Source organism: Vipera ursinii, assembly GCF_947247035.1.
Source record: "Vipera ursinii genome assembly, chromosome: 3".
Lineage (NCBI taxonomy): Eukaryota > Metazoa > Chordata > Lepidosauria > Squamata > Viperidae > Vipera > Vipera ursinii.
The window spans coordinates 177756377-177774295 of NC_139516.1; the positions used below are offsets into that span (position 1 = coordinate 177756377).

General features: G+C 37.0%; 2 protein-coding genes across 2 annotated transcripts in view; both read left to right on the forward strand.

Moving 5' to 3' along the window:
* MTFR1 (mitochondrial fission regulator 1) overlaps nucleotides 1-17919 on the forward strand; it is a 200036-nt gene that overhangs the window by 89175 nt on the left and 92942 nt on the right. The gene's annotated exons all lie outside the window — the stretch shown is intronic.
* Nucleotides 1996-16246, forward strand: DNAJC5B (DnaJ heat shock protein family (Hsp40) member C5 beta; the record flags this gene model as incomplete). Its single annotated transcript, XM_083361148.1, has 4 exons — nucleotides 1996-2102; nucleotides 6797-7010; nucleotides 11339-11510; nucleotides 16155-16246. The coding sequence occupies 4 exons, from the start codon at nucleotides 1996-1998 to the stop codon at nucleotides 16244-16246; spliced, it is 585 nt and encodes a 194-aa protein (XP_083217274.1).

Here is a 17919-nt window from a genome sequence, read left to right on the forward strand (position 1 = left end):
TGTAGGATTGTTATTACAATTCATACTGCATGTAAGATTAAGAATCTTTGTATATAGTCTTGGGTCTCATGACATTGGACTCTGATTCTCTTCAGAATAAACTTAAAATGGATTGGGCTATGTGTATAAATACCACTGAACTTATCATCAAAATGATTTAAACATAGTTGTCTCTTCCCCAAATTAAATGAGATGGATAGCTTTACTGCATTTTTGTCCCTAGTTAACCATTTGTGTTTTCATAGATGGATGGATTCTAACTAGACAAATAATTCTGCAGGCTGCTTGAAACCAAAAAACCCACTATCATATTGAAGCTGTGAAACTCAGTGCTGTGCAAGTTTAACTGGAGAGAAGTTCCACTGCGTTTAGTAGATTTGTCTTCCAGGACTGTAGTCTTTCCATGTAATTCTATGTATTCTTGGCCAAAAGAAACTATCAAATTCACTAAGACTTGCTTTTGTGCAGATGTACACAATTTTGCAATTGTGTAAAAAATAACCTATGCATCTTTTCTTTTTAAGACCCAATTGATTCAACCATAAAATTAATTTCTGACTGCATTGTTAATTTCCTATCATTTTTGTGTTTGGAATAAAATCTATTGATTTCAGAAACTCAGATTATGTCGAAAAATAGGAAAACACCAGTAATTATAAAAGTATCATAGATGGTTTTATATAAAGTAAAAGGAATAATACTGTCCTTAAAAGTATCTATCGAATTTTTACTGACGTGTGCCATCCTGTTATAGAACCTGTTTCCACTAATTTCATTGATGGCAACTCTAGTCCCCATGTTATTCAAGTGTTTAGTATATTGTGGATACCTGAAATGACCATTAGTCTTTACGATAGGAAAAAAACTGATACTCATTTCTTTAAATAATGTCTTTTAATGTTATTTCTCTTGAGACATGAACTTCCTCTGGATAAAATCAGTATCAATAAATCATGCGCCATTTTATGTTTGTATATTTGTTTCAAAAATGCTGTTGAGAAAAGAAATGTTAAATGTAAAACAATATAAAATGGAAAGACTTTTCCCAAGTTATTATGAATCTAAGTTTTAATATTTATTGATTTCAAAAGACAGTAGTAGATAGCATGACAGAATACTTTACAGTTTGAATATCATAACAAAAATTAATTTATTACAATCTGAATATCTAACATAACATAACATAACATAACCCATTAACAATTTATAAACTGACACATGATTCTGCTTCACTGACCAATAAAAGAAAAGGCTAGGCACTGACTTTATATGTAATAGAGAGCTTTATATTGCCAGATTTTATCTTTAAAATCAATTAATGTGGCAATTCCGTAAAGTGAAACACAAGCACAACTTTCCAAAGGACTGGTTGAAGCCTGTGAGATCATATTATGATCAGCTGCTCCTGGATCCAGTGCCAATATACTAAGTATATGTGGCTTGATTTTAAACCATAAAATCATAGGCTACATTCCTGTCCTGACTGCAGGAATAAATAAGTAAATAAGCAAGCAAGCAACCTTAGATTATTGCTCAGGTTATACTTCAAAATCAGTAACTTTCCAGTCTTAAAATCAAGCTAGTCATACTTCTTTAGCACCACTAATGGGATTCAGCAATTAGTTCCTTAAATGTCAAAAATAAATGTGATGAAAGATGAAACTGGGAAATAACTTTCAAACTTTGCAGCAATGGATGGAGGGAAAGGAAGAGCTAACCTAATCATGCCATGGCAACGGAATGAGTCAGATATTGGGGCGGAGCTTCTGAGTTTATGGAATGGTTCAAAACCAAACCGTTGCCTATATTGCTGCATACATTTAAGAGTCAGGTGGCTTGCCACATTTTGTACACTGATCATCTATGTTCCACCAGTCGTGGCATAAGAAATAGAATATGAGATACGGAGTCATTTCAGAGCTTCCTTAACCAATAATAAACATTTCTTCTTGGATGTCCTTTTTTTCACAGAGTTCTTGAAAATGCATTGATAAGATGGCTGACCAAAGACAGAGAACTTTATCTACATCAGGAGAAGCACTCTATGAACTCCTGGGTCTTGAAAAACGGGCATCCCATGAAGAAATCAAGAAAAGTTACAGGTAATTATGAAAATCTAACATACAGTACCCAGATTTATCTATCCATTCATATTTGTTTATTTCTATTCTAAAAAATATCAATACCTTTTTTACCTAAGCCATTTCCAGAGGTGCTCAGATTATTTTGTCTAGAGTTTGAGGGTTGATGCTCAAGGGCTGAATGTGAATTGCCTACTTTGAGGGCTGGACATGCTTAAATGTTTCATTGTAGGACAATGGATTACAATAGTGTCAGTTATGTTTCAAATCAAAACAAAAAACAAAATGGCTATTGATGCTTTGTTATGAAAACAGTTTTGCAAATGAAATCATAAACCTTATAAAGTTACAGGAAGAGTCCTTTTTAAAAAGACATAGGTGTTAAAAATAGCTCTGCTTTATTTTCTAGATTCCTACATTATTTTAAAAAATATTTCAAATATGTTTATTATTTTAAAGTGTGAAAAACCTTAATATCAACCCTGAATTTGCTACTATTATGAGAAGACCGATGATTAAAGTCATGCAGATTTAATCCAGACAATGCATCAACTAATATTTGCAGTATATAAATAAATATATAAGAATGATTTTCAACTATTCCTAATTAAGAAATATTTAATAGTTAAAATGAAATTGTATTAATAATGTAAATACATCAGTATGTGAAGTTTACGTTAATTCTAAAAATGTTTAAAATATATTTTCACCTTAAACATTTCTTTAATTATTTACCGTATATTTACCTCAATCAAGGTCATAATCATAATCATAACAGTGAAGTTGGAAGGGACCTTGGAGGTCATCTAGTCCAGGGGTCAGCAACCTGAAACAGTGAAAGAGCCACTCGGAACCGGTTCCCTCACAAAAGGAAAAACTGGGAGCCGCAAAAAATGTGTGCGCATGCGTGTACATGCGCACATGCGCAGAACAGGGTTTGACTGAAGAGTGGAGCCAAGGCAAGATATGCACCTACCCTGCATATTTGAATTGATTGGTCAAACATTTTTACTCCCACTTTTTTGGGGGAGACTGCACATGGCAGAGGACTGGGAGCCGCAGGTTGCAGACCTGTGATCTAGTCCAACCCCCTGCTCAGGCAGAAAACCCTATACTATTTCAGACAAATGGCTGTCCAGTCTCTTCTTAAAAACTTCTAGTGTTGGAGCATTCACAGCTTCTGGAGGCAGGTTGTTCCACTGGTTAATTGTTCTGTCAGGAAGTTTCTCCTTAGTTCTAGGTTGCTTCTCAACTTGATTAGTTTCCATCCGTTGCTTCTTGTCGTGCCTTCAGGTGCTTTGGAGAATAGCTTGACTCCCTCTTCTTTGTGGCAGCCCCTGAGATATTGGAACACTGCTATCATGTCACCTCTAGTCCTTCTCTTCGTTAAACTACACATACCCAATTCCAGCAGCCGTTCCTTATATATGTTTTAGCCTCCAGACCTCTAATCATCTTTGTTGCTCTTCTCTGTACTCTTTCCAGAGTGTCAACATCTTTTTTACATCATGGTGACCAAACCTGGATGCAGTATTACAGGTGTGGCCTTACCAAGGCATTGTAAAGTGGTATTAATACTTCACTTGATCTTGATTCTATCCCTCTGTTATAGCACTGTTATAGCACAAAAAAGCACTGTGTTGGCTTTTTTGGCAGCTGCAGCACACTGCTGGCTCATATTTAAATCTTCTTAGAATTTGAACGTTATAATGCGGTGGCTCAGTGGGTTAGGATGCTGAGCTTGTCGATCAGAAGATCGGCAGTTTGGCAGGTCGAATCCCGAGTGCCGCGCAACAGAGTGAGCACCTGTTACTTGTCCCAGCTTCTGCCAACCTAGCAGTTCGAAAGCATGTAAAAATGCAAGTAGAAAAATAGGGACCACTACAGTGGGAAGGTAACAGTGTTCTGTGCGCCTTTGGCGTCTAGTCATGCCGGCCACATGACCACGGAGATGTCCTCGGACAAGCGCTGGCTCTTCAGCTTTGAAACGGAGATGAGCACCGGCCCCTAGAGTCGGAAGCGACTAGCACGCATGTGCGGGGGAACCTTTACCTTTACCTTTAATGTGTAGGAAGTAAATTAATTATACCAATATTTTGTTTATTAAGTAATAACCCAAGAATATGGGATTCAAACCATTTTAAAAATTAAACTTTTAAATAGTTTTAATCTAAAAATATTTTGCGCATAGATAGATAGATAGATAGATAGATAGATAGATAGATAGATAGATAGATAGATAGATAGACAGACAGACAGACAGACAGACAGACAGACAGACAGACAGACAGACAGATTTTTTAAAAAGCAAGGGGAAGGTTTTTTTAAAAAACCAAGAATTCTTCTCCATCAGAATGACTAGATGTACAGTACATATGTACATATAAATGTACATATAACATAAAATCACAGGACACCAGCCAATAATGGCTACTGGTCTTCCTTGCTAGCTACCAATCCGATGTATCCCTGAAACTGGCGACCATATCTGAATGCTCAATGTTGTTTTTCCATGTGGAAGAGAAGAAAAACTTTCTCTAATCCCATAAGGGGAGAGTTGTCATGGAAGAATGCAAAGTGAACTGAATTTCATTTTGCCCTGTACATGAATAGTGATAATTTACATAACAATCTATGGCAAAACTGACAGTGGTGTTTTATCCATCTTTATTAGCAATTATGGTAAAAACAAAGGCTGCTTCTGAATAAAGTGGAAATATCAAAGGGATTCACACTTAATGGAATTGTTGTAAATACTTGCAAGACAAAATGATGAGTCAGACTCTTGGATTTCATTTAACTGATCCTTTAACTTATGTTAATTTGCTTCATGAATCTAAAAGCCTGCTGCTGAAGTAAGCACTTGACAATGCAGTATAATAATCATAGAATACCTGACTTCAAATTTCCTATTGTTATTAGTTAGCTTGGTGCTTGCCAGAACATAACCATCTATGTTTTAGATGTCATAAACGTGGTACCGCTACATGATGCTTCTTTTTCAGTTTGATATCATTTTACCTGCAAAGGACCTGCTTTGAGTTAGAGAACACTGCTAGGGCACATTGACCCACACAGGATGCACAAAGGAAATAACTAATTCGTATAAATGTCCTGTATCTCACATACTAGTTTTCCATTCCCTACTTTCTCTCAGTAGCACTAGTAACTTGGCTGAGCAACTTCTAATTCCTGGGCCACATGCCAACCTTGAGGCTCTTTTTCATGAGCCCTGGAGCCCATCCATCTGTCATGCAGAGTATAGTTTCCTTTGATTTAGAGATGGGGACATGAACAATCTGAAGTGTAAATCTAAAATATGAACTTTAAAAATAATCCAATCCTTCCACCTCTACCTGCACTGCTCCAGTAGAAAATCCTGGCCCTTTCATACACTTTGACTCATTGCTTTGTCTTCATTGGTCAGAAAACCATTAAATGCCCTCCCCACAATTATCTAATGGTTTCCCACCTTTATATAAAACTAATCAAGAAGTGATCTAGGAAACCTGTAGATTCATAAATGAATAACAAATCCTAGATTTTGACACTCTAAGGCAGAAATGGTGAACCTTTTAGAGTGCCCAAACTGCAATCCAAAACCCACTTATGTATCATTAGGTGTCGGGTGGGTGTGGCCCATTGGGTGGGTGTGGCCCAATGGCAGACTGGGTGGGACTAAAAAGTTCAATCAATCAATTCCAACTTTGTGAGATCTTTTTTTTCCCCACAAAAAGTTGAAATTGATTGATTGAACTTTTTTTTTGCCCATGGCGGCAGAGGCCTAAAGCGAAAAGATTTTATAAAACACAGGTGAAGGTCTAGGACTGGGGCAACGGTACGCGTGCCCACAGAGAGGGCTCTGTATGCCACCTGTGGCACGCGTGCCATAGGTTTGCTACCATGGCTCTAAGGCTTTCATTTTCTGATCTATTTAACAGTTTGGAAGGAGCCCAATAGGAACACTACTAACAGACCTATTAAACTCAATAGGTCTTTGTTCTGAATAAATAGATCCTGGTTTGTTATATATTAGAGTTAATGCTGCTCTTAATAAAATTCAGTACATGGCATATGCACAAGTAATTCATATTTTCTTTTTAAAGAGGGAGACTTATAAGAATGTTAACATCAAAAATTAGTTTATTTGCATAACTAAGTTTCTATACCACTGAAAGTTCTGAAAGACTGTAGGAATAAGTTGTTACACCCATGCTTTCAGCTTGTTTTGGTCTGCAACAGAATCTTAACAATATCTGTTATGATGGTTGAAAAATGCATTGTTAGGTTCAGACAAAATTAGAGATAAATATATCAGAACAGAACAGAATTTGGTTTTATTAATATCATATTTTTAAAATGTAAACATTTCCTTCTTCAATCTTGGGTTATCTTTACAATGCCAAATATAATTTTGGGATAAAAGAAAGGGATGGGCTTGTGGTTTTATCAAGACCCCCTAAAAATAAAATGACAGTATGGACAGGTACAATAGAAATAAAATAAAAATGAGCAAAAATGTCAGCTAGAATACTGAACAATTATTACATGTACAATGTAACACCATGAAGCTATTTTTTTCCTCCATTTACAAGGGATCTAAATCTAACATTAGGTGGTTTATGTATTCTTCTCAAGAAAGCCATTGTCTCGATCCTAATGTTATCCTCATCTCTCTCTTTTTTTTGCCCTTCACCTTTTCTTTTCTATCAAAGGAAATTGGCCCTGAAATATCATCCTGATAAGAACCCAGATAATCCAGAGGCTGCAGAAAAATTTAAAGAAATTAACAATGCTCATGCAATATTAACAGATGTGTCCAAAAGAAATATATATGACCAATATGGATCATTAGGGCTGTACATTGCTGAACAGTTTGGTGAAGAAAATGTCAATACATATTTCATGCTTTCTAGTTGGTGGGCAAAAGTAAGTATTTAACTGCAAAACTGATACACCAGATACTGAAACACACAGTCTTTGGTTTGTTATAATCTGTTTTGGCCTTTCTATTACAGCTTTCACAGAATCTGCACTTAAGCTAGAATTCTAGATCAGTTAATCTATAAAAGGTTTTAGTCTCAGGAACACTGATGACATGGCTGGTCTATCTCTATACTTCTGGTAAAGTGCTTATTAAATGATATATCCCTGTCTCTTTTATTTGCTAATTAAATATGCTGCATACACATTTAATTGCCTGAAGACATTAATTATATTTGAAGCTAAAGCTTCAGGTTAATTTTTCTTTCTTCTCAGAAATGACTAAATGAAAATGACTCATTTTTCAAAGAGAAAAGTCTTCTTGGTGTGACAACCAGATTATCAGTTATTAAAGTACAAACATAGCCCTATTTTGGGATATATATGGCGTAGTGTATGCGTAAGCAGTAGTAATACATAACACTATGTATCATAATGGCACACTTTAAAAACCTTGTAAAAAAAGCTGGAAAAAGGAAATAGAAGATTTAAGGAGGACTTTCTGGTACAAGACATCATGGATTGACCTGGGGAAAATGGATTCTGATGACACTGAAAATCTTACTCATCTTGTTTGTTATGTAATTGTAAAGATTTGGCATTTATACCTATCACACACATTAGCATTTCCATCACAGTATGACCAAAGATATTAGGCCTCAGGCATCCAAAAAAGTGCCAGATTTCACACCTTACGTGTTATTCTCACTGCTATTTCTAGTTATAAGAGCCTTTGGATAAGACAATATTATTAATTTAGCTAGAACATAGACACTCAAGGCTTACCATTTTGAATAGGGGCGAGTGTACAAAATAATATTATATTTTTATATTTTATTTTCTATGAACTAACTTTACAGTACGGCTTTCCTGGATGTGACTTGCAGCACTTGCACAAAGCACTGTTTTCATTTCTGAGTCCTACCCAAAAAAAAAAACCCAATTACCCAACTGTCTTCACATCTGTTGATGTTGACATGCTAAGATCAGGCAGAAAACACATGACTAACTAGCACTCCCTGCTGGATAGTGCAAAAAAGGTCATTCAGCTAATCCTTGCCCCCTAAGCACCACAACACCTGAAATAACAAATTCCCACCACATATAAAGGAAGGTTAGAGTTTTTAGTTCTCTCCATCCGGGCTTCTGGTATGCATTAGGTGCATTTGAAATTTGTAAAAACAAAAACTGGTTAAAACTATGGTTGCTATGGGGGAATTGACTCAGCTGCAAAGATACCCGTCCTTGATTCTTTTAAAAGGTGAAGAGTGAGGTGTGAAGCCCATGCCAGAAATTTTGCAGACAGTACTTTTTCACAAATTCTGGACTCCTTTGACATTTGCAGGTTTCTCAGCCAGCAGACCATTCATGACTTCTCTCTGTTTCTATCTGTGTGGAATCACCTGGCTGCAAAGCACTTAGTTACTATTTGGTGCGAGAGAAATGACAGCCTTAAAATTAAAGTTTCCCCGTTCCTGATTCAAACATAAAGTTCTAGGGAGAGAGAGTACCGATTGCTGTTTGTGTACATACATTCCTGCTACACAATACTCTTCTGCCTGAGCTGCTTGACTCTGCAGCTGGGCTGAAGGAGAATTCTTCAGGCCCTGACTTCATTTGATCCTGAGTTGGAAGTGGCTTGAGAATTCATGGCAACCATGGTTATTGACAGTCTCACACAAAAAGTGGGGGTCATATACTAGATCTGATTTTTATCTTGGGGCAATGGCAGCATGATCTGGATTGAGGGGAGTTGTCATGGATAGATCACTCCATCTAAGTCCTGTAGTTTTGCATGACTGTTCCCTACTATAGGAAAGGAGAACCAATTCAGTTGGTCTATTCCAAGTGCTTGCAGATCCAGTGGAATTCCAGAGGGAAATTGGGGTAGTTCCTGAAGTTCTGATGCATAGTTTATCTAGGTTTTAGTCACTATTGGATGAACAGGCAACAGCGGTCTTGGATAAGGTCAAGCCTATGTGAACTCTCTATGCACTTGGATTCCAGAGGGCCCCTCAGTTTTCAGAAAAACTCTGGGAGATGAAGTGGTATAAGAGATGCATAGAGCACTGATGTAGGAAGATGAAAGATGAAGTGGTATAAGAGTTGCATAGAGCACTGATATAGGAAGATGAGAGCAAGCCCAAGGGATGCGCAGGTAAGAGTCTATATTAAGAACTACCTTGTGGCAATAAGGGCATTGAAATGTACTTGTTTCTTCTCTCCCATTGTGTCCATGGATAGTCACCTGACAACCCCATTTCACATGACTCAGCTTCTTCCAAGGAAGAAGGAGTAGATAGAATTCCTGCATGGCTGCTGTAAAGACTTTGTTAAGCATCTGTTGAATAAAGTCATTCAGATCTGCTCATAGTTGGCTTCTGACTCAATGGTTCAGTGGAGATGACTATGCCCAATATTGTCCAGTTACCTGGTCAGAATTCACTCCAGTGACTCCCAAAGAAGTGGAGAGAATCCTTGGAACTCTGACGTCTGCAACCCATGTGCTAGATTCATGTACCTCCTGATTGGTCAAATGTCCCCAGAAGATGACCTGTAACTGGGTCCAAGCAGTACTGAATGCCTGTCTTCCAGAGGAATGGTTTCCACCTGCTTTAAAGTAGGTGGTGGGTTTCCCCCTGCCTAAGAGACCATCCTTGGACTCAGCAGTACTGGACAATTTCTGTTCAATCTCCAGTCTTCCCTTTTGAGAGAAGGTTCTTGAGAAGGTGGCAGGCTTACAGTTCCAAAGAAGCTGGAAGCAGCTGATTATTTGGACCCATTGCAGTTAAAGCTTCAAGCCAAAATATATACTGACACTGGTTGTGCTTGTGTTTGTTGATGACCTCTGGCAGTCTCAGAATAGGAATGGTGTACCCACCCTGTTCCTTCTTGATTTTTCAGTTTCAATATAATTGATCATTATATTTTTTGGACAGCTGAAACAGTAGGGAGAAGGGGGCACAGTTGTCGGTGATTCTTTCTACAATGCTGGTTCCAGTTAAAATTGTGGGGGGAGGGGAATCTAGCTATAGGCCATTGATTTATTCCTCTTTAGCATTTACATGAAACAATTGGCCAAGGTCATTCATTAGCAAAGAGTTAAGTACATCAGTACTCAGTATACATCTCTGGTTGCCAAGTGATATCAGTGAGGTACTTTCCCAATGTCTCGAGGCTGTGCAGGTATTGATGGGAAAGATCCAGATCTGACTCAATACTGGCAAGATCTCAATTAGCTGTAAGTCCCCCATATCCAGTGAGTCTCCATCATTAATGGTAGATGGGATTACGTTCTTTACACAGTCTGTGAACAGTTTGGGGGTACTCCTAGATGTGTGGCTCCTGTTTCAACAGGTGGCAATTGTGACAAAAAAGACCTTTGCACAATTACATCTTGTGCACCAGTTGTAGTCATTTCTAGATTGAGAGGGACTGCTCATAGTGTCTCATGCCATAGTCACTCCCAATTATAGACTATATAATTTGAAAACTTCAGTTGTTCTGGAATTCAGTGACACATGAGATATTGGATGTTGTGTGGAACACCACATAATACCACTGCTATATGAGCTGCATTGGCTCCTACTAAACTTCCAAGGACAATTCAAAGCACCGGTCATCATCTTTAAAGCCCCACATGGCATGGAACGAAATTACTTGTTACTTCTTCCCAATAGTTTCTGTCTACTTACCCAAATCAAGTAGACTGAGAAGGTTCTGGGTCTCATCAGTAAAGCAGTTTCATTTGGTGGGCTGTAAGAAGCATGCCTTCTCTATCGTGGCTACTCTCTTATGGAACAGCATCTCTTTGAGATTTGGATGGCCTCTACCCTGTTGGCAGTAGAGTTACTATATCTCTCTCTTTCTTTGCAGCAACTAATGCTCAGAAGTCAATTTTCTCTGAACCTGCAAGTTCCACTTAATTTTTAAAAGTGTTAAGTTTATAGGGTGGCCCCTTAATCAAGCATTCTCTCTCTCTCTCTCTCTCTCTCTCTCACACACACACACACACACACACACACACACACACAGAAGCAAGGAAAGGTCAAGCAGGTCACTAAAGTCAAAGCCATTATCTTTAGATGCAGTGAAGGATATTTCTTTCAATGCCATGTAGTTTCTTGGGTATCAACACTTCTTCGGTCAACTCTGGAAGAATCCTTTAAACCATTGTGGTCAATTCACATGTTTCTTAAATCAAGCCAGAAAGGCATTTATTCTCTAGTCTGACCTCTCTCAACACATTTCTTCCTCTTTTTTGCCTCTCTAAGGGCCTATTTACACTTTGTGGTCTTTTGACTGGGTGCTACTGTTGTTGCTGCCTGTGCTGCTGTTTCAATTGCTGTTGTGGAAAATGCAAACCCAAGCCCACAGCAGAAGAGCAAGAGTTCTGCATGTCTCCTGAAGATCTGGAAGAGCAAATTAAGACAGACATGGAAAAAGGTACCTGTTGTCGTAGAGTCATGGATTACGGTATACTATTTAACCAAAAGAAAAAATAAGAACCCTCTTACTTTCTCAAAAAGAATACACAAGGGCTTTACTCCAGCTGCTCAGTTTGGGGAATCTTAATTTGAGAAAGGACATCCTATACAAAGAAGTGTTAATTCCTCTCAAACTGCAGGCGAGGTTACTTTAAATGCTCAGCAGCGGTAATTGGTTAATATCCTAATTTCTATGTGATTAGTTAATTTCTAGGGTAGAAGTTACAACTGTTGGATTATAGAGCACTGAAATGAGAAGAAGAATATTATTTTCAGTGTAAAATGAAGTAGACTGAAGAAGTATAACAATGAAAAGAAAGATCATGATTTACATAAATTTGTTAGCCATATGCCACCCAGAATCGTGTGATAGCAAGATGGGTGGTACATAAATTTAATAAATAAATAAAATAATAAGGTATATGTTTGAATTTGTGTCTGTTACGTGTGTGTGTGTGTGTGTGTGTGTGTGTGTGTGTTTTAAGAGATTTATAGGCCACTCAAGTCTGGTACAACTTTGCAGCTCATAATGCAACAATTAAAAAATAGTAAAAACAAAGAATTACACCATCAAGAGAAAGTCTGGAAAAATCAATATTCATTTAATACCACACAGGTATCTATCAACCTCTCTGATGCATTGCTCAGGGACAGAGTCAAGTTTTAAAGGTTCATTTAAATAGGAATAAGTTGGAGACGAAATGATTCTTGGGCAGGGGATATTTTTCCAGAAGGCAAGCACCATGATCTGTATGATATATATGACCTTTATAATATATGCAAACCTCTGCTTAAATTTTAGTAGTTGTAAATATATGAAATAATTTAAAAATAATAATCTGACTAGCTTCTCACACAGAGAAATCAGCTATTAAATGATACAAATCAAATGCTTGATTTCCTACTGCTAGGAAAATAAGAATAGAAAGCCACTAACTATAGACTCAGGGAGAGAACATGACTGCTAGAAAGGCACAATAAAAGTTTTCTTCCTCTGTCAACTTTTCCTTCTCTGATTCACTGCACAGAACAGGATAACAAGCCATTACAGCAATTTGGGGGGTGGGGGGTGTTTAACTAGGCAACAATTCTCAGACTTGTGCTGGTTTTAGATATTATGTTGTTTGAGGCTGTTTGTCATACAGGTAACCCTTGTTTAGTGACCAAATTAGGATCAGCAGCTTGATTGTTAAGTGAAGCAGTGCTAAATGGAATTGCATTATGATCTTATTTCAGCTTTACTTTGGGAGGCTATCTCCCCTGTTCCTATTTTTCTACCACACATTATTTTTTTGGCTATTTAATAATGGGTCCTATTTTACTGCCTTCTTACTTATAAAATTAAAAGTATAGTACCTTATCAGTTTTAAAATGTGCAGAATAATTTTTATAACACTGAATTTTACTAGCTGCACTGCAAGGGAAACAGGAGATTCAGGATTGTTTCAAATGATAAAGCAGAGTAGAAAATTGATAAATTAATAATGTTTCCTTTATAATGCTAATGTGAGGTTTAGAAGGAAGAGCATTTGGATGAGAAACACAATTTATAGGACATTGCATTTTTTTAAAAAAAATCCTATTCATAAAAAGATTCTGAAATGAATCTTTTTAAAAAGAATAAAATTTCAGATGCCTGATCTCCTAACCCAGGGGTGTCAAACTCAATTTCATGGAGGGCCGCATCAGCATTGCGGTTGCCCTCAGGGGGCCGGGTGGGTGTGGCCTGGGTGGGCATGGCCTACTGGGTGGGCGTGGCTAGAGTGCATATGGCCTACTGGGTGGACGTGGCCAGCTCTACGTCGTTCGCATCAAGGGTGCCCATGGGGGGGCCTGGGCAGGAGTGGGACAGATCTGGGGGTCTCTGGCAGAAGGAGGGTCTCTGGGCCAGGGCCAAGGCAGTGGGGGCTGTTCCCTCACTGTTTCCAGGATGGCTTCGCGGGCCGCGTGAAACCACTTCACAGGCCGGATCCGGCCCCCGGGCCTTGTGTTTGACATGTCTGTCCTAACCCAACAAGTATCAGAACACAAAGAGCCCTTTAAAAAAAAGTTCAGTCTCTTGTTATTGCTTCCATCAAGTGAAGATCAGATTTTCTGTACAGATAGTCCTCGATTTACAACCACAATTGAGCCCAACATTTCTGTTGCTAAGCAAGACAGTTGTTAAGTGAGTTGCACCCCATTTTATGACCTTTTTTGCTACAGTTACTAAGAGAATTGTTGCAGTTGTTAAATGAATCATGTGATTGTTAAGTGAATCTGGCTTCCTCATTGACTTTGCTTGACAGAAGGTCACAAAAGGTGATCGCCTGACCCCAGAATACTGCAACCATCATAAATATGAAACAGTTGCCAAGCATCCAAATTTTGATCATATGACCTTGGGGATGCTGAAACACTCATTCTTACAAACACTGGTCAGGAATCACTTTTTTCGGTGCTATTAAAATGGTCACTAAACAATGGTTTTAAGTCGAGGATTTCCTGTACTGTACCACATATTTTAAGATATTTGGAACTCCAGAGGAGACACTTATTGTCTATTCCAATGTCAAACTATTTAGTTAGGCAAGGTGAAAACGTTAGTGATTTTTATTTTGGTGAATCAGTTTTGTCAACCCTTGTGGATATAGCATAGCCAATATGCTTTGAGGAGAGATGTGTCATTTCAATTGAAAAAACAATTGAAAGAAAATGACTTTTATCCACTGCAAATGTATGATAGCTGAAACAATATTCTTGATTGAAATTGTGAACTCTTTGCAGGGCAGTTAAAAATCTGTTCTTTACTACAGGATTATTTCTTGAATATGCAGACTGTCCATTGACAATCTGCATCCATGTTTTATGCATGTATACACTTCGAAAGAATTTTAAATGCCCCACATAGCATCTGAGTTAAAACAAATGCAGCCCAGATGGCAATTTTATTTTATGTCTAAATCTTCCTAGGCAAGGGCTGATTTCAAGGAGATTGGCATAATATTTTTGGGATGATAAAGGCAACAGTTGGTGGGAAAATGAAGTAAAACAGAAGCAGGCAGGATTTGGGAAAATAGCAAGGGTATCTGTCACTGTTTTTAAACCACTTTAAGCCTATTTTGTGGGTTAAACTACAATTTTTCTGTTTCTCACCCAAAACTGGAATCTGAGGCATAGTTCTAATTAGACAGGAGCACATCAATAAATGCCTATTCTACTCCTAAATGTTCAATTCAAATCCTTTTGAATTACCAGGAACAGCTTTCTTTAAGATAGGCATACTTTTTACCAGGTGATTCAAACTATAACTGTGAAATACCTTGTATTTAGTGCTTTCAAACCTTGCCTATTCTGCCTAGTTCTGTATTGTTATTTTAAATAACAATTTCAAATAATAATAATACTTCAATTTCTGTGAAAATAAGCATAGTGCTTTAACTCAAATCCATGCTTGCTGGGGAATCCTGGGAGTTGAAGTCCATACAGCTTCAAGCTGCCAAACTAAGAAACACTGAACTAGACAGTGCAGAAGAGCACAAATGTGCTGAAGCACCTATTAGGCATGCTGTCAGGGGATTCTTAATATCATAGTCCATCATAAATGTAAGCTGACATTTGGTTGTTTTGTTGTGCCAACATATATATTATTGTTTTTCCCCATAAAAAGGGGGGAAAGTACATTGTGGCTAGGATCACACAGCACTCTATGTTTTGCACATAAGGAATCTTTTGAATAATAATAAATTACTGTTTCTGCACTTATTGTCACCCATCCCAGAAACTAAACAATACCACGTAAGTAATACATAAAAATTGAATGTCTATTCTGAAAGTATTCTGCTGTAAAGCAAAGTATATGTACTATAAATAAATCAACCTGTTTTTGTGCAATTATATAATGAAATTTAGAAGACTGTAGGATTTTCCTGTGTACCGTAGAGCAGTGTTTCCCAACCTTGGTCACTTGAAGATGTGTGGACTTCAACTCCCAGAATTCCCCACTCAGCAGAGCTGACTAGGGTATTCTGGGAGTTGAAGTCCACACATCTTCAAGTGACCAAGGTTGGGAAACACTGCCGTAGAGCATAGGATTTTGAAAGAGGATCAGAATGTGCTAACTGAATTGGGTAGGAACAAAGAAAGTACAGAAGGAATTAAAGAGCAGTATATGCTGGAAATGGGAATGGCCAGGGAACAAGGAAGTGATCTTTCATAGAAAAATAAGAATTCTAGCTCTGAAGCTTTTTACTACTTAAAATAAGATACATTTTCACAATAATATGTAGTTAAAGCATGCCCACGTCAACTGAACATAAAAATGTAAGCATCTGCTTAGATTTTTTTTTAGTAAGACTTAAAACATGCCTGATTTAAAGGGAAACTGGATAAAGTGATCTTCTCCAATTTGGTGCCCCCCCCCCAAAAAACTGTTAGAAAAAAAACCTGAGATAAATATGGTTACTGAGGATAAAGGGGGGTATAGTCCAATGTATCTTGTAGATTGTATCTTATGTAGGAATAGTTGCATATTGCCAAATAGGAAGTAATTTCTTACTACCTATAATTGTGAACAAGAATGGAAGAATTTAAGATATTTAATTCCTGATTCTTGCTGTTTTAGATGGGGAAGCTCCAGTTCTGCTTCAGCCAACAAATGCAACTGAGAAAACCCAGCTTATTGGTGACAGCCATCGCAGCTACCGCACCGAATAATAAACCATCAGCTTTTAGAATTTAAAGGAGTATAAATGACAAGTTCTGGATTGTAAAGCATTGTTAGAACATGAAAGACATTAGGACACTGTGCATACCATATACCACCAAATTGACTTGAGCCCTAATTCTAAGAAAATGCTCTACTATAATATTGTTTCCAAAACTGTGTTGTTGCATGCGTGAATACTACAATAGGAAAAACCTATTTTTAAAATACATGCACTTCCAATATTGCTATAAACATTACACACAACAAGCTATTCTCATATTACATATGAAAGTCCCTAATATTCTGTGTACTTGCATGTGGTTTCTAGTGAATTTAAAATCAGTAAGGTTGTTTTAGTACTGCTTCTTCTCAAGTCCTAGAAGTGTTTAAAATGTCTGACATCCTTACTTTTCTCTGCAGTGTTACAATTATTTTAATTTTAGTGTGCTTCTTGACCTATATACTTTTTCTTAAATGCAACACTGCTTTTCTTACTATTCCTTCAGTAAATTGTTTTCCCCTGGAGAATACATATATAAAACAACATGTAATGTTAATAGGTTTGTTTTGTCCATGGAGGATTATTGCACAGATCTGTTACTATTTGGGAAGTTTAAAAAACTCAGAGTTTGGGAATAAATTAATTTGCATTTGGGCATGCTGTAGGTATAAATAATTGAAAAGTTACTGTACCTCTCTTCAGCAACTGAAATGTCTGTGACTCTACTTTTGTTCAATGAATATGTGATTTATTGATACATTAGATTTCTATTTGACATATTCAAGTTTCCTTCACTGCAAAATACACGACCAGAAATCTATACATCAATAATTTTAAACTTATTTACTTACCAGGTGTATGTCTAATAATTGAAAACCAATACAATTTGTATACTACATCTGTGCTTCTGATACAACTTGTAATCTAGCTATTAGAATTATATTTAAAGATTAAATAATATACATTTACAGATAAATATAGGTAGATTTGAACTCTAAAGCAATATTTTGAGCACGCAATTTGGATTTAACTTCTGCATATCAATTGTTATTGTTATGCTTTTGTTTAATCAAGGAGAGATTAACAATGGCTGGAAATCTGTCCCCAGTCTTTGGAATGAAGCAAACTGTTAACAATATACATTTATATAGAAATAGTAAGACCAACTTTAAACATCCTACTCCGTGAAAAGTGAATTCAGACAACCTCATTTTATAAAACTTACATTGTGCATACACAGAAACAGTCTTGAGAATGGTTTAACTGAAAGATTTCAAGCAGAGCTCAGTTTTGTAGTAAAGACTATGTACAACTGGGTTGTGCTTATGGAAAAGAACAAGTTTTCCAGTTGGTGAATGCAAATCCAATCATGGCTATTGCCCTGTGGGATGCATATTTACTGAGAAATAAAATCTTATTGTATTTCTTGGATTTTACATCCAAATAATCATGAACTTAATTAAGCTAGAAAGTTAATAATTTGAAAGAATGACAGAAAAATACAGCAGGAAAAAAAGTCAGGATATCAAAGACTAGTCTAGTGATGTTTAAATAAACATATAGGCCTACAATCTGTAAAAGAACAAACATATTCCATTTTAGATAAAGTCATACAATATTCATTAGCCATTTGACAACACAGCATTTGCTTTTCATTACATGGCTAGTAGGACAAGGAAT